The following is a 25,149-nucleotide window of genomic DNA, read 5'->3' on the forward strand; positions in this document are numbered from 1 at the left end:
CTACGTTATATAGGTATGCACGTCATCTACCTACGTTATATAGGTATGCACGTCATCTACCTACGTTATATAGGTATGCACGTCATCTACCTACGTTATATAGGTATGCACGTCATCTACCTACGTTATATAGGTATGCACGTCATCTACCTACGTTATATAGGTATGCACGTCATCTACCTACGTTATATAGGTATGCACGTCATCTACCTACGTTATATAGGTATGCACGTCATCTACCTACGTTATATAGGTACGCACGTCATCTACCTACGTTATATAGGTATGCACGTCATCTACCTACGTTATATAGGTATGCACGTCATCTACTTACGTTATATAGGTATGCACGTCATCTACCTACGTTATATAGGTATGCACGTCATCTACCTACGTTATATAGGTATGCACGTCATCTACCTACGTTATATAGGTATGCACGTCATCTACCTACGTTATATAGGTATGCACGTCATCTACCTACGTTATATAGGTATGCACGTCATCTACCTACGTTATATAGGTATGCACGTCATCTATCTACGTTATATAGGTATGCACGTCATCTACCTACGTTATATAGGTATGCACGTCAGCTTTGACATCGGTTTTGCACGTCGGCGTTAAACAAGACATTGGGCCGATGCCGATGTTGCCATTTTTAGCTAATATCGTCCGATTCCGATATGCTCACCGATATATTGTGCATCCCTAGTAGAAAAAGTACCTGGCCTAAATATTTAGATGTTTCCATACCTTAAAGGTGGCTGTGACTCCTGCAGGCTGAATGACATACACTCCATTGGTGTTTTGATCTGTGTGCAATCTGTCCCTGAAACAAGCAAACACACATGCACATACACAATAACATATTGAAAAAGACAGGGGTCAGGTTAAGAATGTTTGTCTCTCGAGTCTTTCATGTAAGTAAAACAAATGTGTTACATTTACCTTGAACAACTAAAGTTTTTTTCTGGCACTGTACAAACCAGCAGATAAGTAATGGTTACTCCCAGATTTAAAGGAAATAACATGTTTCTCTGTTTATCAGTGTTGACTGATTTACCTGTGTCTGGTCAGTGAGGCAGATGAGACAGATCACCAGTCCACAAAAAATGATCTGTTTCCACATTTTGTCAAATTTTCTGAGAGAGGGAGAAAGAGAGTGGGGGAGTGGGGGAGTGACAGAGAGGGGGGAGAGAGTGGGGGAGAGAGGGACAGAGAGAGAGAGGGAGAAAGAGAGAGTGGGGGGAGTGATGAGAGGGGGGGTGATGAGAGGGACAGAGCGAGAGGGACAGAGAGACAGAGAGAGAGAGGGGAAGCGATGAGAATGTCATTTTATTTTCTGCTTTTTCCTTTTAATGGATATCATTGACATCACACTCATTTTTTTTTATTGTAATCCCACCAAAATTATCATCTTTTTGAAATGGCTAAAAAGACAGACATTAATATCAAACTTATCTAAAATCTTAGCAAACTAGTGTCAAATATCACAACATTATCACAGATAACCTGAAACCCTTTCCACTCCACTCACAACATAGTGGTCACCATACATGTACCCTTGAAATTCAGTTTGACCCAATTAGGCAGAAATTAAACAGTTAAATACCAGTTAGACATTTCACACAGGATACATATTATGTAAATGATTATAATCACAAATTAGAAATATTCCTGCATGTGACTAATAAATGTAGATGAACCTACCTTCTCCTGTATTTATTTAGGTTGACCAGATGGGGAACCCTACGAAGCAGGTTTGAGGTGTTAGCGAGGTAACTCTGCAACTATGAAAAACTGGTCTTACAAAAGTGGCTCACCTTTTAGCCAGGCCAATTTCTATTGCAACAAATCCTTCAGAACTAGCCTGCTCTGGGGCAGGCTAACTCACGACTAACTCCATAAATATAAATATGTATTTATGTTTTGCATTATAACTAAGGTGTTTGGGGCAGTTTTACTCAAGCAAAAAATTGTGCAATGTGTTGTCTTATGGAAACAGAGTCGTAGATGCTGGGCAGTTCTGTCTCACTGTCTATGCTATTGAGTAGAGAGCAATCACCACAACTGTTCACCCCATGTTAGTGGGCAAATGGACATTTTGAAATTGGAACCCAACGTTAATTTACCTGTTATGACGCACTGGTGTTTTAAACTCCGACTTGACCAAAATTAGAAGTCAATTTTGACACTAGAATAACTGTTTCTGACTCATATTGATGCCACATAGGCCACTTTTAAAGGGATTAGTGTCTTTTTAAAAGGAGTCCCTCTTTAAGGTTAAAGCTATGTTTAAGGGAGAAGTTACGACAGTTAGACCTGATCAGGTGAATCTGTGCGTTTAGCCAGCTAATGTCGCCATGATATCGCCTTCATGTGTAATCAGGGATTTATATTCGCTGTGAAAGTGACAGCTGCTTATGTTTTACTTCAGTATCCTTTCCCATGCTGTTTTGAATGGGCTTCAAGATGATATCATCTAATTCATTAAAAACGCTGTCATTTAAAAGATATTGTAGTGAACAGCAGGGCTTTTCACACTCAACAGTTTCCCTTGTGTATCAAAAATGGTCCACCACCCAAAGGACATCCAGCCAACTTGACACAACTGTGAGAAGCATTGTAGTCGACATGGGCCAGAATCCCTGCGGAACGCTTTCGACACTTTGTAGGGTCCATGCCCAGACGAATGGAGGCATGTTCTGAGGGCAAATGGAGGTGCAACTCAATATTAGGAAGGTGTTCTCAATATTTTGTACACTCAGTGTATATATATGTTTTTTTCAATCACTTTGGCACATTTATCAAATGTAAGTGGTATATTTACAAAACTTGAATTTCACTTTTAATGCCCCGTGTTTTATGTTCAGAATCTTTGATGAGCACTATTTGGTGTTGAACACTTCCACCAGAGTCATTAATGCAAAATCATTTTTGGTTTATGTGAAATACCATAGTTTAGTCACAAGCTGCAGAACTCCTTATTGTTCCTAGAATTTCTAAGCAAACAGCTGGAGTCAGGGCTTTCTCAATGGTGGCCCTCTTGAAGCATGTGGGAACAGCAGACTGGTATAGGGATTGATTGAATATGTCCGTAAACACACCGGCCAGCTGGTCTGCGCATGCTCGGAGGGCGCGGCTGGGGATGCCGTCTGGGCCTGCAGCCTTGCGAGGGTTAACACGTTTAAATGTCTTACTCACCTCGGCTGCAGTGAAGGAGAGACCGCATGTTTCCATTGCAGGCCGTGTCAGTGGCACTGTATTGTCCTCAAAGCGGGCAAAAAAGTTATTTAGTCTGCCTGGGAGCAAGACATCCTGGTCCGTGACTGGGCTGGATTTCATCTTGTAGTCCGTGATTGACTGTAGACCCTGCCACATGCCTCTTGTGTCTGAGCCATTGAATTGAGATTCCACTTTGTCTCTGTACTGACGCTTAGCTTGTTTAATAGGAGCTGGCCGGTGTGTTTACGGACATATTCAATCAATCCCTATACCAGTCTGCTGTTCCCACATGCTTCAAGAGGGCCACCATTGTTCCTGTTCCCAAGAAAGCTAAGGTAACTGAGCTAAACGACTACCGCCCCGTAGCACTCACTTCCGTCATCATGAAGTGCTTTGAGAGACTAGTCAAGGACCATATCACCTCCACCCTACCTGACACCCTAGACCCACTCCAATTTGCTTACCGCCCAAATAGGTCCACAGACGATGCAATCTCAACCACACTGCACACTGCCCTAACCCACCTGGACAAGAGGAATACCTATGTGAGAATGCTGTTCATCGACTACAGCTCGGCATTCAACACCATAGTACCCTCCAAGCTCGTCATCAAGCTCGAGACCCTGGGTCTCGACCCCGCCCTGTGCAACTGGGTACTGGACTTCCTGACGGGCCGCCCCCAGGTGGTGAGGGTAGGCAACAACATCTCCTCCCCGCTGATCCTCAACACGGGGGCCCCACAAGGGTGCGTTCTGAGCCCTCTCCTGTACTCCCTGTTCACCCACGACTGCGTGGCCACGCACGCCTCCAACTCAATCATCAAGTTTGCGGACGACACAACAGTGGTAGGCTTGATTACCAACAACGACGAGACGGCCTACAGGGAGGAGGTGAGGGCCCTTGGAGTGTGGTGTCAGGAAAATAACCTCACACTCAACGTCAACAAAACTAAGGAGATGATTGTGGACTTCAGGAAACAGCAGAGGGAACACCCCCTATCCACATCGATGGAACAGTAGTGGAGAGGGTAGCTAGTTTTAAGTTCCTCGGCATACACATCACAGACAAACTGAATTGGTCCACTCACACTGACAGCGTCGTGAAGAAGGCGCAGCAGCGCCTATTCAACCTCAGGAGGCTGAAAAAATTCGGCTTGTCACCAAAAGCACTCACAAACTTCTACAGATGCACAATCGAGAGCATCCTGGCGGGCTGTATCACCGCCTGGTACGGCAACTGCTCCGCCCTCAACCGTAAGGCTCTCCAGAGGGTAGTGAGGACTGCACAACGCATCACCGGGGGCAAACTACCTGCCCTCCAGGACACCTACACCACCCGTTGTTACAGAAAGGCCATAAAGATCATCAAGGACATCAACCACCCGAACCACTGCCTGTTCACCCCGCTATCATCCAGAAGGCGAGGTCAGTACAGGTGCATCAAAGCTGGGACCGAGAGACTGAAAAACAGCTTCTATCTCAAGGCCATCAGACTGTTAAATAGCCACCACTAACATTGAGTGGCTGCTGCCAACACACTGTCATTGACACTGACCCAACTCCAGCCATTTTAATAATGGGAATTGATGGAAATGATGTAAATATATATATATATATATATATATATATATATATATATATATATATATATATATATATATATATATATATATATATATATATCACTAGCCACTTTAAACAATGCTACCTTATATAATGTTACTTACCCTACATTATTCATCTCATATGCATATGTATATACTGTACTCTACAACATCGACTGCATCCTTATGTAACACATGTATCACTAGCCACTTTAACTATGCCACTTTGTTTACTTTGTCTACACACTCATCTCATATGTATATACTGTACTCGATACCATCTACTGTATGCTGCTCTGTACCATCACTCATTCATATATCCTTATGTACATGTTCCTTATCCCCTTACACTGTGTATAAGACAGTAGTTTTTTTTTGGAATTGTTAGTTAGATTACTTGTTGGTTATCACTGCATTGTCGGAACTAGAAGCACAAGCATTTCGCTACACTCGCATTAACATCTGCTAACCATGTGTATGTGACAAATAAAATTTGATTTGATTTGATTTGATTTGATTTGATTTATAGAGCTCCACTTTTATGGAATGGTCTGCCGATCTATGTGAGAGATGCAGACTCTGTCTCAAACTTTAAGGCTTTACTGAAGACTTAAAGGTTACTGAAGACTTACTGAATACTCATCTCTTCAGTAAGTCCTATTATTGAGCATAGTCTGGCCGAGAGGTGCAAAGGTGAACGGCAATAAGGCACTGGAGTGATGAACCAGCCTTGCTGTCTCTGCCTGGCTGGCTCCCCAGTCTCCACTGGGATTCTCTGCCTCTGATCCTGTTACGGGGGATAATTCACTGGCTCCTCTGCTCATATGGTGGGGGAGATATTTTGTGAGCTATACCTGGCCATGTCTCAGGGAAGTAAGTTAGTGGTCTGTTGATATCCCTTGTTGGGTCGGTGCTCTCGGTAAATGGGTGGGATTATATCCTGCCTAACTGGCCCTGTCCAGGGGTAACATTGTCTCACCCTGTCTCAGTCTCCAGTATCTATGCTATCCTATGTGGCGGTGGGCTCGGGTCAATCTGTCCTATCTGCTGTACTGTGTGATCTTAGGCATACTCCCTCTAAGTCTCCTCTCTCTCTCTTTATGTCCCCCCTCCCCCATCCTGGAGAATCTGAGCCCCAGGACCATGCCTCAGGACTACCTCGCCTGATGACTCCTGTCTGTCCCTGTCCCCAGTCCTCCTAGTAGTGTTGCCAATCTAGTTCTAGTGTTTCTACCTGCGGCTATGGAACCCCAACCTGTTTTACCAGAGGGGTTACCTTGTCCCGGACCTGCTGTTTCAACCCTATCTCTCACTCTCTCTCTTGGACCTGCTGTTTGGACCTCTGAATACTTGTCTATAAAAAGCCAACTGCGTCGTGCCTAAGAACAGCCCTTAGCTGTGGAATATTGACCATCATGAACTGGGTGGTTCAAGCCCTGAATTCTGATTGGCTGACAGCCGTGGTAAATCAGATCGTATACCAAGTGTATGACAAAACATTTATTTTTACAGCTATAATTACGTTAGTAACCAGTTTTTAATAGCAATAAGGGACCTCGGGATTTGTGGTATATGGCCAATATACCACAGCTAGGGGCTTTATCCAGGCACTCCGCCTTGCGTTGTGCCTAAGAACAGCCCTAAGCTGTGGTATATTGGCCATATACCACAAACCCCCGATGTGCCGTATTGCTATTAAAAACTAGTTACCAATGTAATTAGACCGGGCCTTATTCCTTAATTATACCAAACCGCCTCGGACTGTCATGTCTACTCCTGCTCCTGCACTCTGGTGGGCGATATCGCCGGAATACTAACCACAGGTCCTGGGAATCATCATTACGCGCACCTGGCACTCATCCTTATGATTCACACCTGGACCTCATTATAGGTCCCTTCCCTTTGTTCATTCCTCAAGTTAGTATTATTCCTGTTTTCATGCATCTCGCCGCTGTTACGCTGTCTGGTTTCATGTTTGTTGTTTATTCAGTGTTTTACCTGTACCTCGACTCACAGCGTCATCATTACAGAATACCAACTCAAACCTTGGAAGCAGCAGGAAATTCAAATCTCTCTGACAGTCAATGAACAGGGCTCTCTTTTACATCACCATGACCAGCTGGCATAACTGGGATTGGCTATGGAGGAGGTTCTTCAGTGTGCAACATCTCAAACACACCCAGGAGGCGTTAGCTTCATCCAGCGGAGGATACTCTACAACCAGTCGACCCAGTGAGAAAGTACATCAGCCCATTCATCAACCGGCTCAAGTCAGCGATGCCCATGTATCCCTCCCGGATAAATATGATGGTACACCATCCAAATGCCGTGGCTTCCTACTTCAGTGCTCCCTCTACTTTTTGCATCCGAGGGGAGTAGGTGAAATGAGCTGGCACTTCGCACGCTATTTAGAAGAGGTTTGTGTGAAGAGGTCCAGACGGAACTGGCCTGTCGAGACGACAATCTCAGCTTGGACTCACTCATTGCAATGGCCATCCGTCTGGATAACCTACTTCAGGCGCGACTGTCCTCTCACAATTTCTCTCCCTCCCTCAATGAATACTCGGGATCAGAGCCAGAATCCATGGAGGTAGGGTTCACTCGTCTCCCCGCTGTGGAGTGCCACAGACAGATACAGCTGGGGCGCTGTCTGTACTGTGGACAAGGAGGGCATGAGCTCCAGAGGTGTCCGGCATGTCCAAATTCAGGATCCACAAGAACAGAGGGATGGTCACGTGAGACTCCAGCACCTAGGGCAGGAGTGAGTATTCCATCTTCATCCGCCCTTTCTGGTGTCCATCACACTAGCTGACTGTCCCTCATGTACTGTGTCAATAGCGTTAGTGGATTCCGGTGCCACTGGGAACTTTATTGACCAGACCCTTGCCTCCTCTCTTAACATCAACTCATACCCGCTCTCCTCTCCTTTCCCGATTCAAGTCCTGGATAGTCCAGAACCGTCACCCACATCACTCAACCACTCACCCTCACCATTTAGTCTGTGTAGTCCACTCATCAGGAAAACACCCCCTTCATCACCAGTGCACCAGTTCACAAGATAATTCTCGGTCTCCCTTTGCTTCAACGCCATAACCCTATCATATCATGGTTGAGGATGAGAATCAGACTGGGCTCTTTTCTTCACCAGGTTCGACTTCATGCTGACCTATCGCCCAGGTTCCAAGAACATCAAAGCCGATGCCCTGTCCTGTATCTACGATTCGGGAGAGGGTCCTGTCCAGTGCACCTATAATCCCATCCTCCCAAGTTGTAGGTCCAGTGGCCTAGGATGCAGAGAGGGAGCCCACAGCCCTGAACTGTCCTCCTGAGCTCATCTACGTTCCCACAGGGATAAGGGATTGGCTGCTGACCTAGGAATACACAGTTGTCGTTGCTGGCCATCCAGGTATTTCTCACACTATCCACTCCATCGCTGAGAAGTACTGGTGGCCCACTTTGGCGCAGGAACTAACATATGTCAACTCCTGTTCCATATGTGCCCAAACCAAGTCCCCCCGGAATGCTCCAGCAGGGAAGCTCCTCCCACTTCCCGTGCCTCAGTGACCCTGACCTCATCTATTCATTGACTTTGTAACCAATCTCCCCTCTGACGGTTTCCGCACCATTCTGGTGGTAGTGGATAGATTTTCTAAGTCATGTCATTTAATCCCTCTTCCTGGTCTCCCCACTGCTCTCCAGGTCGCTGAGGCACTCTTCGGGCATTATGGCTTTCCGGAGGACATTGTCTCCGACCGTGGTCCCCAATTCACATCACGAGTATGGAGGGCCTTAGCCTCACTTCCCGGGTACCGGCCTCAGTCCAACGGGCAGGTGGAGAGGATGAATCAGGAGCTGGGTAGGTTCTTGAGGAGTCACTGTCAAGACCAGCAGGGTGAGTGGGCACGATTTCTTCCATGGGCAGAGTTTGCCCAGAGCTCGCTGCATCACTCCTCCACTGGGTTGACGCCCCTTCCAGTGTGTTCTGGGTTTTCAGCCGGCCCTAGCCTCGTGGACCCCGGGCCAGACCAAAGCTCCTGCAGTTGATGAGTGGTTCCGGCACGCAGAAGTGTGGAGAGGCGCTCACGTAAGATTCCAGCGCGCCTTCCAACGTCAAAAAGAACAGCCAGACTGCCACCGCAGTGAGACCCCTGGGGATCACATCTGGTTCTCTACCAGGAACCTCCCACTCTACCTGCCCTGGAAGGAATGGCCCGACAAAACGGCCTCAGTTTAAGGTTCTCCGGAGGGTCAACGAGGTGACATAGGTTACAACTGCCCCGTCACTACCGTATCTCACCCTCGTTTCATGTCACCCTTCTCAGGCCGGTGGTTCCTGGTCCCCTAGCTGATGCTGCCCCCCGGATATCGAGGGCAGTCAGATCTCTGCTGGGCTCCAGTATCTGGTGGACTGGGAGGGGTATGGCCCTAAGGAGCTGTGTTGGGTTCCGGTGGAGGACATTCTGGATCCCAACATCATCTGTGATTTCCACCTTCGCCACCCATGTTTTATTAAATGTTTCACCTGCACCTGCTTCTCGACTCACAGCATCATCCTTACACAGACCTTATTGCCTAAAATATATACAAATTCATTGTTTGATACAATATTTTACCATATTTGATTAGTTTCTTAGGCATGTTGCAAGGATCACATTTTCTATTCTAGGGATTCTATATGTTATTTCTTTAGGTACATTTTAATCTTCTCACAAAGTCAACAGGAGTGCTATCTAAAGGGCTCAACTAATGGCGGGGCAGAAAATTTGTTAAAGTTTCAGAGAAAGTTCTGGCCCAGGTGAGAGGAGAGTTTTCAGGAGTATCCCAATCCTCAAAAATAGATGTACTGTCATCGTTTCCTTTCCTTCATGAGGGTACAGTTGAGTCGGAAGTTTACATACGCCTTAGCCAACTATGTTTAAACTGTTTTTCACAATTCCTGACATTTAATCCCAGTAAAAATTCCCTGTTTTAAGTCAGTTAGGATCACCACTTTATTTTAAGAATGTGAAATGTCAGAATAATAGTAGAATGATTTATTTCAGCTTTTATTTCTTTCATTACATTCCCAGTGGGTCAGAAGTTTGCATGCACTCAATTAGTATTTGGTAGCATTGCCTTGAAATTGTTTTGTGAAGTGCACCAGTCCCTCCTGCAGCAAAGCACCCCCACAACATGATGCTATCACCCCCGTGCTTCACGGTTGGGATGGTGTTCTTCAGCTTGCAAGCCTCCCCCTTTTTCCTCCAAACATGACAATGGTCATTATGGCCAAACAGTTCTATTTTTGTTTCATCAGACCAGAGGACATTTCTCCAAAAAGTATGATCTTTGTCCCCATGTGCAGTTGCAAAATGTAGTCTGGCTTTTTATGGTGGTTTTGGAGCAGTGGCTTCTTCCTTGCTGAGCAGCTTTTCAGGTTCTGTCGATTATAGGACTAATTTTACTGTGGCAATAGATACTTTTGTATCGGTTTCCTCCAGCATCTTCACAAGCTCCTTTGCTGTTGTTCTGGGATTGATTTGCAGTTTTCGCACCAAAGTACGTTCATCTCTAGGGGACAGAAGGCATCTCCTTCTTGAGCGGTATGACGGCTGCATGGTCCCATGGTGTTTATACTTGCTTACTACTAGTGTTTGTACAGATGAACGTGGTACCTTCAGGCGTTTTGGAAATTGCTCCCAAGGATGAACCAGACTTGTGGAGGTCTACAATTTTTTTTGAGGTCTTGGCTGATTTCTTTTCATTTTCCCATGATGTCAAGCAAAGAGGCACTGTGTTAGAAGGTAAGCCTTGAGATACATCCACAGGTACACCTCCAATTGACTCGAATGATGTCAATTAGCCTATCGGAAGCTTCTAAAGCCATGACAAAATTTTCTGGAATTTTCCAAGCTGTTTAAAGGCACAATCAACTTAATGTATGTAAACTTCTGACCCATGGGAATTGTGATTAAGTGAAGTAATCTGTCTGTAAACAATTGTTGGAAAAATTACTTGTCATGCACGAAGTAGATGTCCTAGCCAACTTGCCAAAAGTATAGTTTGTTAACAAGACATTTGTGGAGTGGTTGAAAAACGAGTTTTAATGACTCAAACCTAAGTGTATGTAAATTCCAACTTCAACTGTTCATGGAAGGTAACATTAGTCTGATGGCAACATATCCAGCCATTTTACCTTTAGTAGAGGTAGTGATGTAACAGAGGCTAAAAAGGAGGATCTTCACAACCATAAGGAACAGCCAATGCAGGCATTAAAGACACAAATCAACCTTATAAAGCCATAATTAAAATCCAATACCTGTGTAATCAGCAGGAATGTTAGTTTCAGGGAGTAATTTTGGATCTTTGCTATAGATTTGCTATGGCTCTTTGACAGCGTTGTACTGTAGCCTAATCAATGAAGTGGAAGAATACCTCTCAGACATGTGACAACACTTATACAAATGAGTAAATTGCCATCAGATAATTTCCTGTGGATCCCATCTTTATACAGCATTTGTCATCCATGTTGTTGTTTTTCTTCCAGAAGAGAGAGAAAGAGGAGAGAAAGAAGGTAAGTCAAAAGACACAAGACATGACCACTTGAGAATATTGGAAGTCTGTCAGTCCATTTAGTCCTCATTCTGGGTTATCCTGGGTTAATACCTCAATATAATACTTCCATATATAACTATATATATAGTATGTGTGGCACAGGAGGCTGCTGAGGGGAGAACGGCTCACAATAATGGCTGGAATGCAGCAAGTTGAGTGGCTCAGTTGGTAGAGCATTGGTGCTTTCAACGCCAGGGTTGTGGGTTCGATTCCCACAGGGAACCAGTAAGGAGAAGTAGTAAGTAAGAACATGTATGCAGTCACTTAACTTCTCTGCTGTCTGGGGAGGTTCCCATTGCTTGGAAGGCAGCCATGGTTTGTCCTGAGATCAAGCTGATCCTAACGGTTCTAGGCTTATTTCTATTTTTCCCTGTTAATCAAAAGTGTTGGAAAAACTTGTTAATAATCAACTGACTGGCTTTCTTGACGTCTATAGTAGTCTCTCTGGTCTGCAATCTGGTTTCCCGCTCAGGTTATGGATGTGTCACTGCAACCTTAAAGGTCCTCAATGATGTCACCTTAAAAAAAATGTAGCAATGTTTAACAAAGTTAAAGGTCCATCATCAATCAAAGCTAGAAACCAGGTTTCTAGGTTAGGAGAACAACAAACCTATTTACTGTATGATGAGAAACCATGAATGATTTAATATGCAATTAGTACAACTTCTATTTCTCTATAAACACAGAGCTTTGAATGTGTGAATACAAGCCAAATGAATGGCCTCTGAACATTATTGAATATGTTTGTGCTAAACAAATGTTCAAAAATGTATTTAATTTAAAAATGCATGCAATATCAACATTCTACAATATGAATTGTCAAACTGTGATGAAACTTCAGAAGTTAGATGTAGAATTGTTGCAGTGTAACAAATAACTTCAAGGTATTTTCTCTTCACTGAAAACATAACTCATTGTAGACTTTAGAGGGTAAAAAAGTGGCTCTGAATTATGCACCATGATGTAATACAACAAAGCAAATAGTGTGTTGATTGCACAACAGATCCAAATAAACAGACCATTCAAGCTAAGCAATATGGCGCGATATGCAGGCATCACTCCATGGAACACATAGCTGTGTGTGTTCCTGTTATTTCAATGGTTTCCTCTACTCGTGCCCACTAATGTGGCTCAGACCGGTGGTCATAAAGCAAAGGAGACATAGGCCTAGGAAACCATTTCAGATGTATTGAGACGTGGCCTCAACACAGCCTTGATCATCATGCGGCTCGCTCGGGCCGAGTGTGGGGCAGGTCCTTTCCAGGTCTCCCAGTGGAGGCCGGAGGCCCAGCCGATGTGTTCGCCGGCGGGGTGCCAGTCTCCGTTCAGGCTGGCAGAGCCACAGCGACTGTACCACCACCCTCCTCCTCCCTCCGAGAAGCTGCACGTGTTCTCGGCGATGTCTCCAAAGATGCAGGGTGAGCAGCCGTCGTTGTCCTTGTCGGTTGTGCTGAAGCCAAAGCCGTTCTGGTCAATGCCGGCGTATTTCCCACGGATGGCATCACCTACGGAGAGACAGGGAGAGATGCAGAGAGTACATCAGTTCTACTTCACTCTTGATTATATTGACTTCCAAAGGATACACCATTTATAAATATCAACCCAGAATACATATCATATGACATATGTGATGTGTAATGGTCCCATTGCTGCCACCAAATGTGAAATAACTATAACACTGACGTAAAAAAATGTGACCACCGTTACCTGCGTTGCCCCTGTAGGCTCCAACATTCAGCTTATAGGCCTCCTTCTCCGTGCCCAGACGGAAGTCACTGTACTCAGCGAAGGCAGTGCCCCCTTCAAAGTCCCACAGGTCGACCCGCATGGTCGAGCTCCGCTCCCTGCCCTTTGTTAGGGCAAACACCTTACTCAGACCCAGCCAGTGGTCCTCTAGGAAACAACAGGGTAGAGAACTGAATTGAGAAGAGAAAAATGGACAGTATAGGGAAACCTCTATAAGTTGCCTTAAGAGGTAAACATTATTATAGACAAAAATTCATTTAAATTTGGCCAACATTGGCTCAGCAAAGTACACAGTTTACAGTATTAGTTGCTGGTGAAATGTGAGGTGCTCAGAGGGACCCTTCATTACTCCGTAGATGCCCAAAGCCTTGTTTGTACACTGCCCACTTCCTGTTGAAAAGAACCTCTGCCCCGGTGCGCCTTTGAAAGACTGTCCAGCCTCCGTCAGCCAGCATCTCACAATACACCTGTATACAACATCAATGTACTTTTGAATCAATAAATAGTTTTTTTTGTGAACAAAAACTGTCCAAGAATGGAACTCTGTAGAACTTCAGTAAATCTTGCAAGCCTAGCGACACCAACATTCCATAGCTAAGCTTTACTGCCCCTGTGTGGCTGTGTAACCAAATGACAACAGTAGATCTAGTACCTGGCATAAATATTTAGATGTTTCCATACCTTAAAGGGGGATCTGACTCCCGCAGGCTGAATGACATACACTCCACTGGTGGCTCGAGGGGAGAGAGTTTTGATCTGTGTGCAATCTGTCCCTGAAACAAGCAAACACACATGTACATACAGTACATAAACTCTTGTCTTTCCAATGTAAGCGATTAAAAAAAACCTAAGACTTACCTTGAACAACTAAAGTTGTTTTCTGGCCCTGTACAAAACCAGCAGATAAGTAATGGTTACTCCCAGGTTTAAAGGAATAACATGTTTCTCTGTTTATCAGTGCTGACTGACTGTATATTTACCTGAGTCTGGTCAGTGAGGCTGATGAGACAGACAACCAGTCCACAAAAAAATATCCTATTCCACATTTTGTCAAATCTTCTGAGAGGGAGAGATGAAAATGTCATTTTAGTTACTTTTTCTTCTGCTGTTTCCTTATTATCCCTGTGTGACCCAACGTTGTAAAAATGCAATGTTTCCTACAGGTCCTAAACAGAAAAGTCATATCAAACATGGATAATATCCTTCGACTCAGATCTATCTCTTAGTAGTATTCAGTGTGTGTTAGTATGATTATTGCGCCATCAGTAACCTGTCCACATCTGAAATCACACTGGTCCCCTACACAAGCACACATTTGTTGTAGGCCATTCTTGCAAGTAAATGACTTTTTCTGTCTCCTCTAAAATGTAGTGATTATATAGAAATCCAAAAACTGAGAAACAGACATTCTGAGCCAGAGCTACTGTACTTTTGTTACAAAACTCAAACATTCGGAGAGAACTTGAAACATCACCATATCCTCTCCATTAATAACAAAACAGTAAACACCATACATACATGTACCCAAATAAGGGAAAAATTATAGATGATTTTTTGTTATGCTGCCGTCATTAGACATTCCACACAGGATAAGTATTATAATCTCAAATTTGAAATTGCCATCGGGTGATTCACATATGTAGAGAGAACCTACCTCCGCCCGTGTATTCCTTTATGGTGTATTGTCTACGACCAGTCAGTTGAGGATTTCCTATTTATAAGCCTATTTATTGACTCAAGCACCGCCTACTGTACACACTCCGACTCCACGTTTCCAGTTTAGTGTTGTCAGATGCCTCTAAGTATCACAGACAGGGCTCACAGACAGGGAGTTTTCACTTAGGGACCAATGGAAGGATCTAAAATGTGCAAACTCCTCCCAACCGGGGCACCGGGCCATGCAAAAGAAACTTGCCCATAGTGTTGTTGCAGAAAACCACTCCTCCACACCATGTTTGTGCTAATGTTATTGTGGGCGATCCCTGTTACTCAGAGCCCTCACTCCAAAGCAAACACTCTTGACATTCCAATACTGGACTTTACAGGAAATTACGAACAGCCAGGAATACACACAGCACAGTCCAATGAACAAGAAATCAAAATAAAAGTATGGACACTCTTATTACCAACTCCATGTGTTTATCTCTCAAATGCCTTTAGATATATCCTATTCAAAAACAATTGCAGTGTTTCAAAAGGAATTGTTTCCTAACTACTAGCGCCACCCTCTGGTCCAGGTAAGAACAACCATTGGATAGGAGAACTACAGGATTAAAATGAATACAACCAGGAAACACCTGTAGTACTGTGCCTGATTTATGTAACAAGGCTATGGCCTTAACTCTAGGTTCACTCTACCACAGTACATGTGTTAGACTGTCTCTTGAGGGTTGGTTGTAGCAATCAGGACAGTCAAATCAAGCACTCTTATGATAACACTAAGTGAGGATAATAAAATGTGGCACATTGGCTGTGTACCGAGTACTGTTCTATATGTACTATCAATATGAAACAAACGTACAGCAATATCTACATTCTGAAAAGACGTGAAAAAGCTCATCGCAATCAAATCCAGAAGAATTTAAAGATACAGCTGGATATAAAGTAGTGATAGGTTTATTAATGTTTGCTGTTTTGACAGAGTAACATGGTACAGCAAGTTATCAATAAGCAATTCCAAACCTGCTGTACATAAAACTTTGCACACATTTTTTAAATGCACATCGAAGTTCAGAACAAACTCCTTTTAAAGCATTTTTCTCCCCACATCACATAATATACATGAACATAACATTGTGTGAAACCTTGCCTCTTGTATTAAGATGTATTATTAAGATATACATTTTATTTATGGATTCGAGAAATTGTGTGTAGATGGTCTTCATCTTAGAACAGTGGTTAAAAACTATTTGTGGGTGTTAGTAAGATGATCAATGATTATGTTTCTGAATGTATGAGTATTTTATTATATCTCTTCAATCATGCATACACTACATGCTGTGTGTGAAATAATCTAAATACATGCAAAACTCAAGTGTGTGTGTGTGTGTGTGTGCGCATAGACACACAGCCAGGGTGCTCCTGGTCTCTCCAACACAGACAGGTCACTGACTGATTACCTGAGTCTTCATTCACCATCAGTTTATTCTACTGATTGACATCCAGGAGCACTCTGAACTACCTCCCTTGACATTTACCCAACTGACTCAGAACAAAGAGCAGGGTTCTATCTTTGAAAAGCGGAATGGACCTAGATCAGTGTCCTGAGGAACACCATCTACATCTTTCTCCACTGTCAGTTGAGTTTTGGGGGTCAGGGAGGCACTATGACGATCAGGTGACACAGATCTCTCGTGCCCACACAGGAGGCTTGCTGTCATATGGGACACAATTTTGGTTTCCATCTGTCTTCCCCTCATCCTTCCTTCCCTCTTTGTCTTTCTCCATCCCTTTCTGGTACCTCTCTCCAAATGTTTTAGGCCCACCAGGTAGTTCTGACTCTGGATAGGCACAGTAGGGGTTCTCTAGAACTTTTAGAACTCTGCGGACCTGAGAGATTGAACAAGAGTTGATTTAACATAATGAGCAATGATATACAGGGTTGGGTATTAACGGATTACATGTAACAGGGATGACGTAATTAGACCACAAAAATGAAGTAACTAATCAACCCAGATTACATTTTAAAATAACAATAATCGGATTACAGTTAGTCTTAACAGCTGATTACATTTTGGATTACTTCAACTAACATCAAGATGTGAGCTGCATGTGTTTGACTCAAGCTCACTGAAGTAGCAGGTTTTTACATTTTAAGTTGACGCTCTTATCCAGAGTGATTTTCAGGAGCATAATAGGGTGAAATGTCTTGCTCAAGGGCACATCAGAATTTTCACCCAGTTGGCTCGTGGATTATAACCAGCGACCTTTCGATTACTAGCACAACATTCTTAACTGCTAGGCTACCTGCCATTATACAACCCGGAAGTCACCTTTCAGTGGGAATGGAAGCTTTTCCTAGCAGTTTTAATATATTTTAAATCTCAAACGGCCAAGTTCTCTCCTTTTTTAAAACTAAAATCATCAGACCCCCACTTACTGAAAACTGAATCATCCAAAATTTCATCAGGATCTCTGGGTCAAAATGATTTTTTTGGTTAGTCAACAAAGCTCCATTCTGTTCATTTATAATAATAATAATAATTATATTATTTTTTTGGTTAGTCAACAAAGCTCCATTCTGTTCATTTCCCAAGTACTGGAATGACACATGACAAATCAGCTGCTTACTCAGCTAAACTTCTAGTTTCATTAGAAATGAGTACACTAAAATCAACCACATTCAAAGTATTTGCACAATTGATCATCCAACTCATGAAATAATCTGATTACTCCTGGATCTGTTACATCTGTCTATTGACGCCTTTATCATAGTAGACTGTTATGGGTCAGATATTCAGATGAACATTTCCTCTTTTACTGGCCATCATCTGCTTGGTGGCTGGGTGGAGTAGGCCCATTGCACAACCAAAGAATGAGTGTTGGGAATGCTTTCCTTGGAACCTGACAGTGCAGCTGACCTGTTAGCAGTGATGCCATTTCATCAAGAAGAGGCATAAGGCAGCTGAGCCAGCACTTACCTAAAGATACCTGCAGCATAAACTGACGAGGCAGATGCTGGCTAACGAAATAATATTTTACACAAGTAATCAGATTATTTTCATCCATATTGGGTGACCGTTTAGAATTTACAGCACTTTTTGTACATAGTCCATTTTTGGGGGCCAAAAGTATTGGAACAAATTCACTTAAATGTGTAGTATAAGTTTAGTATTTGGTCCCATATTCCTATCAAGGAATATTCCTAGCAATGTCACTGTCCCAATACTTTTGGAGCTCACTGTATACTGTAATATAACAACAAACAGAAAGTGCAACAACAAAAATATTCACCATGTGTTGATAGCTGCAGTGTATTTAGTAGATGCAACATGTCAATTCTATACCTCTGAGAAGTCTCCATTTTCAGCAGCCTGTATTGCATTCTGGGCAATGTAGTTGCGGAGCACCACGCGTGGGTTGGTGCTGTCCATCACACGGATCCTCTCTTCCTCTATGGTACGCACCTCCCTCGCTCCATCACACTCCTTCACCAACCGCTTCCTGGGTCATCATACACACACGGGGGGATGATGTAAACCATGATTACAACGTGAAACAGAGGAGGTTGGTGAGGGGAGGACAGCTCATAATAATTAATAGAATGGAATGGTATAAAACACATAGAAAACAGGTGTTTGATGTGTTTGAGACCATTCCATTTATTCTGTTCCAGCCATTACTATGAGCCCGTCCTCCCAATTTAAAGTGTCACCAGCCACCACTGGTGTCAAACAATACCAAGAAAGTATGGATCAATTCATATATGCTTTGGTATGCAGGAAGCATGCTATTTCTTTCATCAATAACCAAGTAAGTAGTTTGATTGTGTAGGATCCTTGATCTGGCATCTCCTAACTAACGAACCTGTACTGACTGATCCAGCGTAGCCAATCCTCTCTCTGCTTTGCCCTCAGCTCGTCCTGATTGGTGCTCAGCAGCTCCTTCAGTCTGTCCATCTTCTCCAGCTGATGGGCCACCTCTGGTCGGTCTGCCACCAGGCCAAACATGGCTGGGTTGGTCTGGGCCATAGAGAGGACCATAGCCAGCTCACTGTGTGAATAGGGAGTCAAGAGAGGTAAACACTGAGACTAAGGGGCTAGATTGAAAACAGCTAGGAGAATGGGCAACATAGTCCTAGTTAGCTAATTACTTGGTGATAACTATATGAATACATACACTGAGGTGCTATATCTGACATACTTACATTAGCATGTTTAGCTAATATTGCTAGCTACCTACTTAACCACAGATAATAAAAATGTATAGCAACCTTAAACAAGTAATTCTGCACTAAAACAGCTTTAACTTACAGATTGTCCTTGTATGATTTTTCTCCAAATCGCTGATTGCACATCAAGGGAACACAACAAAGGATGATATTAGGAACCACAACATCTTTCAAACATGTGATTAGGAACATTTCTGAGAACATTTGTTAGGTTAACCTACTGTATAGCCCAGTTATTTGTGGGGTTTGTGTGTGAATGAAAATGAGGGGATCACAGTGGATTGGTTGGTGGCAGAATTGTTGAAGTCAATTCCTTCCAAGTTAACCTCAATGCATGTTGTAGAGCATTACATGTATACATCTTGCATTTCCAATCCTGTGAACTGTGAATTAAAACAGAGTTTCTGATCACTAAAGATCATATGTAGGTTTCATGTGATGGAGGACTAGCCTCCAGGTGGGCCACACCACTGTACCCCCCTCACCGGGGCTCCATGGTGGGCTTGTTGGCCACCTTAAGCTCCTCCAGGGAGACACACTGCTCCAGGAGAAGGTCCACCACCGGGCCCCCTGTGGCCCCCTTCCCCTCCCCCACCACAGGGCAGGACACGCCACTCAGCAAGCGGAAGGTGTTGGTGAAGTCTGCTCCTGTGAGAGTGAAAGAGAGAGGGGGGACTCTAAATGTTTGGTTGCTGGTTCAAATAACTTGTTGTGCAGAGTTAGTCCTCTCTGTTCATACAGGTACATTATGCCTGTTTTCTGCACAGTTTGTCCCATCCCTCTCCCCATACCTGTGTTGTGCATGAGCTGCAGCAGCTCAGAGACAAGCTCCTGGTCCTCTGGTTCCTTCCGCCTCAGTAGGCCCAGCTTCCTCCTCATGTTGGCCAGGTAGAGGGTCTCATAGAGGGGCATGAACTCATCAAGGATGGCCCCTGCCTGGGATGCATGGAGCTCAGAGCCCAGGGCCTCAGCCAGACGAGCCAGGTTCCAACGGCACACGGACGGCTGGGCTTGGTATGAGTAGCGCCCCCTCCGGTCTGAGGCGTTGCACACAAACTCTGGGTCGAATCTGGAAGATGGGAAGAGATATGGAGTGTTTACCAATAAGCCCTTATGATTAATCGATTATGTACCGTATATAACTGCACAAATTGCATTTTGTTAGCAAAAATATATAACAAATTTTAACTCTGTTCTTTCTACCTAATAATACTGTATATTCAGATTTCCTAGAAGTTATTTTGTGAGTTATGCACAGCAAGAGTGATACAAGAATCCATTTCCTGAATTAATATGTTTTGATGTCAATAGGATCTTGAAGTTCCTGTTGAAAGAGGAAGTGAGGCAGTTGTACCTGTCTATGAAGCCAAAGGGGCCGTAATCCACAGTAAGTCCCAATATGCTCATGTTGTCTGTGTTGAGGACACCATGACAGAAGCCAACACATTGCCACTGGGCCACCAGACGAGCCGTCCGCACTGTCACCTGGGAACACAAGGGGGCGCCACAGAGCAGGTCTACAAATTAATGTAATTTTGTCACAGTGTGTACTTAAGGTGAAATGTATTCACCCTGTATAGTTTATGTACAGCGCTAGAGAATAATTTTAGAATATTAGCAATGTCCATCTGGTACCGTTGTTCATATTGATAATAAGTAACAATCTCATATTTATCATAAGAGTAGAAATACAAAGGGTAGTACAGTTGTCGTATAGTGCTACAGGCACTTCACGTTGAAACTGAAGTTTCAGTGTAGGCTATACCTCTTTGAAAAATGCTGTGTTCCTCTCTTTGCGGTTGCTGTGGCATCGTTGGATGTCAGGGTAAAAAGTGTCGATGACGTAGTCCACTAGCAGAGCCCGAATGTCGTGACGCCCTGGACTGGGACCCTGTCGTCCTGAAAACTCATCCCGAGACTGAAAGATCTCAAAGGACCCGAACCTGCACAAGCAAGTCAGCATTCAGTACCAAAAGCAGAGTTCATGGCTAGTCAGTCAGCTAGTCAGTCAGTCAGCCAGCCAGCTGGTCACCTACATCCCGATGCTGTTAAATGAATGATTTTCCTTGTTTTCTTTCACCTATGACCCTGGTACCGCACATACAGTAAGAAAGCTATATCACAGTAATATAATATGGCCAAATCATCATATTCAATGGATTACTCTCTCTACCACTGAGAACTTGACAAGGGAGAGAAATATTGTATAAATTCATCCATTCACCTTCCTACTGTGGTCATCTTGAAGGAAAGGAGACAAGGAATGGAGGCCATTTATACATATATTGTAAGTGAGAGGAAGAGGGGAATCACCAATAACCGTTCACCTGATAAAGGAGGGGGCAATGCGCAGGACCACTGAACACCTCTCCGGGCGGCGCCGGCCATTGTTGAGGGGGTCTCTGTTGACATAGAGGTCCGATGTAACCAGAGACGCGGCACGGGTGGTGGGGATGCCCAGAGCGGCCATGGCCTCGCTGCACAGGAACTCCCTGATGCTGGAACGAAGGACCTTCCGTCCGTCTGACTCTCTGGTGGGAAGAGAGAAGAGAAGAGAGGAGGAGAGAAGAGGAGAGAGGAGGAGAGAAGAGGAGAGAAGAGGAGAGAAGAGGAGAGAAGAGAGAAGAGGAGAGAAGAGGAGAGAGGAGGAGAGAAGAGGAGAGAAGAGGAGAGAAGAGAGAGGAGGAGAGAAGAGGAGAGAAGAGAGAAGAGGAGAGAAGAGGAGAGAAGAGGAGAAAGGGGAGAGAAGAAGAGAGAAGAGGAGAGAGGAGGAGAGAAGAGGAGAGAAGAGAGAGGAGGAGAGAAGAGGAGAGAAGAGGAGAGAAGAGGAGAGAAGAGGAGAGAAGAGGAGAGAAGAGAGGAGGAGAGAAGAGGAGAGAAGAGAGAGGAGGAGAGAAGAGGAGAGAAGAGGAGAGAAGAGGAGAGAAGAGAGAGGAGGAGAGAAGAGAGAAGAGGAGAGAAGAGGAGAGAAGAGGAGAGAAGAGGAGAGAAGAGAGAAGAGGAGAGAAGAGGAGAGAAGAGGAGAGAAGAGGAGAGAGAGGGGAGAGAAGAGGAGAGAAGAGGAGAGAAGAGGAGAGAAGAGAGAGGGGGAGAGAAGAGGAGAGAAGAGAGAAGAGGAGAGAAGAGGAGAGAGGAGAGAGGAGGAGAGAGGAGAGAAGAGGAGAGAGGAGAGAGGAGGAGAGAAGAGGAGAGAGGAGAGAGGAGGAGAGAAGAGGAGAGAGGAGAGAGGAGGAGAGAAGAGGAGAGAGGAGAGAGGAGGAGAGAAGAGGAGAGGAGGAGAGAAGAGGAGAGGAGGAGAGAAGAGGAGAGAGGAGGAGAGAGGAGTACAGCCATTACATGGATTCTGAATAATAATAAGGATACGATTATAAATGGTCCTCTTGCCAGGTAATAGTACTACCAACTGTACTGACCAACTTTTGTTTGAAATTAGTTATTTTTACAGTTTAGTGAGGCCTATTTTTACAGAGTAGTTCAGCCTACATGTAACGATGTAAAGGAATTGTGATTCTACGCGACTACATGCACATGATAGCTGTGAAACGAAGGTCAAGTGTGACCAAAAGGTGTGTTGGTCCCAGAATCAATTATGAGTGATAGCTATCCGAAATTCACGAGTTTTATTCTTTGAGCACAAGTCTTGTGTGCATGCAAATAGGTACAAATCAAATAGAAGTAGACCTACTCAAGCAGTAGTACCAATCACTAGGTGGGCCTGACACAATTCAGATGCCTGTGCATTGTTTAGCAATGCAGAAGGTGTTGAAGTGTGCCAAGAAGTTGATCTCTTAAGCAGCTCTGTAGCTGTTGTGTAATTGTATCACATGGTTCTAATCTAGACATGGGAGACTTGGCTAGGATGCCAGATCCATTGAGTCAGCAAATGCCTATTGTGTGCCTGTGCATATGGACGAACATTCTGGAACATACCCCTACATTCCAAAGGGCGTGTTTACATACTTCCAAAAGTATGTCCTAGTTAGCCTACTGCTAAATAAGAGCATATATGTACACAGGTCTAGTGAAATACTAACAAAGAGTGCAAAGGGAAGAGTACATACAACGAACATTAACCTCCTAAAATTAAGCATAGAGCCTAGGCTGTAAATCATACTACTGTTAAGTGAAGTAGGCCTATCGTAGGCTAATTGTTGGTTGTGATAGGTTTATACAAAAACGCGGACCTTCTTTGAAAATCTATTAGGCCTAGGCAGCTAGACTATTCAAAACGTAGGTCAAAAATAAAAGCTGTTACCTGGAGTAAGGTGTGACACCTGCACCCTTCACCTGTATTTCCCATCGCCCACATGGGTTGTCACGCTGCATGGAACCGAGTTGGTCCGCAGGTGCTTCCACCTCGCCAAGGTAACACACCGCCCCATCACCCAGCTGTCCAGCAAATAGTCCAAACTGATGACCGCAGTAACAATGCGCAGCCGGCTCCGAGCCCGGTAAAACTTTAGAACCGCTCAAATATTCTGGACCAAGCAAGTCGTGAAATATTTCCTTATCATCTAGCCCAAGCAGAGCGAGTGCTGGTCCGGATACTGCCACGAAAGTGGGGTTGACAAGAGGTTGTGGCTGGACGCGGGAGAAGCATGCTCCGCTCACCGTTCGTGACCCTGGTTCTTCGGAGGAGTCAAGTGGAAGTTTTTTCAGCGCGACATTGTTGAAAGGTAGGCGCTCGAGAGATGAGGATGCAGAGCCCTCCGAGTCCATGCCGACAGTGACCACTATAGTGGTCAACAGAGGTCGAGTCGGCCAGTTAGTCGTGCCCCGCACAAAACAAGTGCTCTATAATCCACTCACAGATTTAGCCTATGGCAACTCTCACACTGACTGGATCATGGTGCAAAACAGTGAGTAGAGTTTTTATTAGTGCACTATTCAAAACCAGCCTACATAGAAAGTCATTAAAAGTTTCAATTTTACTCTCTTGAATGTTGTCATTATGGTCATGTGACATCCCTCTAGTCTATTTTGCCTTGGTTGAACCAAATTGGGAATGTTAATTGCCCGATGGAGTGGGCTACAATGTTCAAAGAAAGTATTATTGTACAGTGAGCTTTCAAAGTGTGTGTGTAAGTAAGGTTTGCCTGGCTATATGTGTGTGTGGTTAATTGCCAATAAAATAGACCAGGGCACATTATTGCTTCCTTGTGCAGGAGATCTTATCACCCCTGTCTTGGTTTGAAATGGGATGTCATACAGGTACCCATAATTCAACACTGTGACTGTGTCTGGCCAGAGAGGCCCAGGCAGAATCGACCATTCCCGATGCAGAAGATTTAATACTTGGGTTCAGTTCCAGCACTGGTCCTGGTCATAAAATAAACCCAGCTAGCATCCAAGGCTTTTAAAATGCAGATGGAAGCGCTGTGCCTGCCAATCTGAGAAGCTGGTGATACATTTGGGAGTTTATATCTTAAAAGATGAAGCACTGGGGAAGGACTCCCTGGATTAGTTTTTGGGCAAAATTGTGGAATATGAGAGACTAGTCAAGGACCATATCACCTCCACCCTACCTGACACCCTAGACCCATTCCAGTTTGCTTACCGCCCCAATAGGTTCACAGACGACGCAACCACACTGCCCTAACCTGTCTGGACAAGAGGAATACCTATGTGAGAATGCTGTTCATCGACAACAGCTCAGCATTTAACACCATAGTACCTTTCAAGCTCGAGACCCTGGGTCTCGACCCCGCCCTGTGCAACTGGGTACTGGACTTCCTGATGGGCCGCCCCCAGGTGGTGAGGGTAGGTAATAGAGGTCGACCGATTATGATTTTTCGACGCAGATACCGATTTATTGGAGGAACAAAAAAGCCAATACCGATTAATCAGCCAATTTTTTAAAATTAATTTTATTTGTAATAATGACAATTACAACAATACTGAATGAACACTTATTTTAACTTAATATAATACATCAATAAAAATCAATTTAGCCTCAAATAAATAATGAAACATGTTCAATTTGGTTCAAATAATGCAAAAACAAAGTGTTGGAGAAGTAAAAGTGCAATATGTGCCATGTAAAAAAAGCTAACATTTGAGTTCCTTGCTCAGAACAAGAGAACATATG

At 44.1% G+C, this 25,149-nt stretch overlaps 1 protein-coding gene and 1 pseudogene across 4 annotated transcripts; both read right to left on the reverse strand.

The window, feature by feature from the left end:
- Nucleotides 1–12,050: 12,050 nt before the first annotated feature.
- LOC124014430 (angiopoietin-related protein 5-like) lies at nt 12,051–14,971 on the reverse strand. 3 transcript variants are annotated; one of them, XM_046329386.1, is made up of 7 exons: nt 14,826–14,971; nt 14,152–14,230; nt 14,030–14,057; nt 13,853–13,944; nt 13,521–13,638; nt 13,133–13,318; nt 12,051–12,930 (listed from the first exon to the last, which is right to left on the reverse strand). In XM_046329386.1, exons 2-7 carry the CDS (start codon nt 14,215–14,217, stop codon nt 12,593–12,595), a joined length of 828 nt encoding a protein of 275 aa, XP_046185342.1. In that variant the 5' UTR covers nt 14,218–14,230; nt 14,826–14,971; the 3' UTR covers nt 12,051–12,592. The 3 variants fall into 3 exon arrangements, with proteins under 3 accessions (XP_046185342.1, XP_046185341.1, XP_046185343.1); XM_046329385.1 differs by having other exon boundaries at nt 14,152–14,337; nt 14,826–14,932; XM_046329387.1 differs by having other exon boundaries at nt 14,152–14,227; nt 14,826–14,876.
- An 802-nt stretch (nt 14,972–15,773) lies between these two features.
- On the reverse strand, nt 15,774–23,995 carry LOC124014429 (annotated as a pseudogene). The gene is made up of 10 exons (XR_006835018.1): nt 23,317–23,995; nt 21,389–21,592; nt 20,827–21,004; nt 20,416–20,546; nt 19,853–20,130; nt 19,576–19,709; nt 19,144–19,175; nt 18,698–18,883; nt 18,178–18,334; nt 15,774–16,720 (listed from the first exon to the last, which is right to left on the reverse strand). The product of XR_006835018.1 is annotated as a protein adenylyltransferase SelO-1, mitochondrial-like (transcript).
- Between the last annotated feature and the right edge of the window lie 1,154 nt (nt 23,996–25,149).

The sequence above is a fragment of the Oncorhynchus gorbuscha genome, linkage group LG25 (assembly GCF_021184085.1).
Source record: "Oncorhynchus gorbuscha isolate QuinsamMale2020 ecotype Even-year linkage group LG25, OgorEven_v1.0, whole genome shotgun sequence".
Lineage (NCBI taxonomy): Eukaryota > Metazoa > Chordata > Actinopteri > Salmoniformes > Salmonidae > Oncorhynchus > Oncorhynchus gorbuscha.

Coding starts and splice junctions, on each gene's coding strand:
- LOC124014430 (XM_046329385.1), bottom strand. CDS start 14,256: ATGACATTTTCATCTCTCCCTCTCAGAAGATTTGACAAAATGTGGAAT. Junction 13,639..13,852: donor GAGTCAGATCCCCCTTTAAG/GTATGGAAACAT, acceptor TGTTGTATACAG/GTGTATTGTGAGATGCTGGC. Junction 12,931..13,132: donor AGCCTACAGGGGCAACGCAG/GTAACGGTGGTC, acceptor GTCTCTCCGTAG/GTGATGCCATCCGTGGGAAA.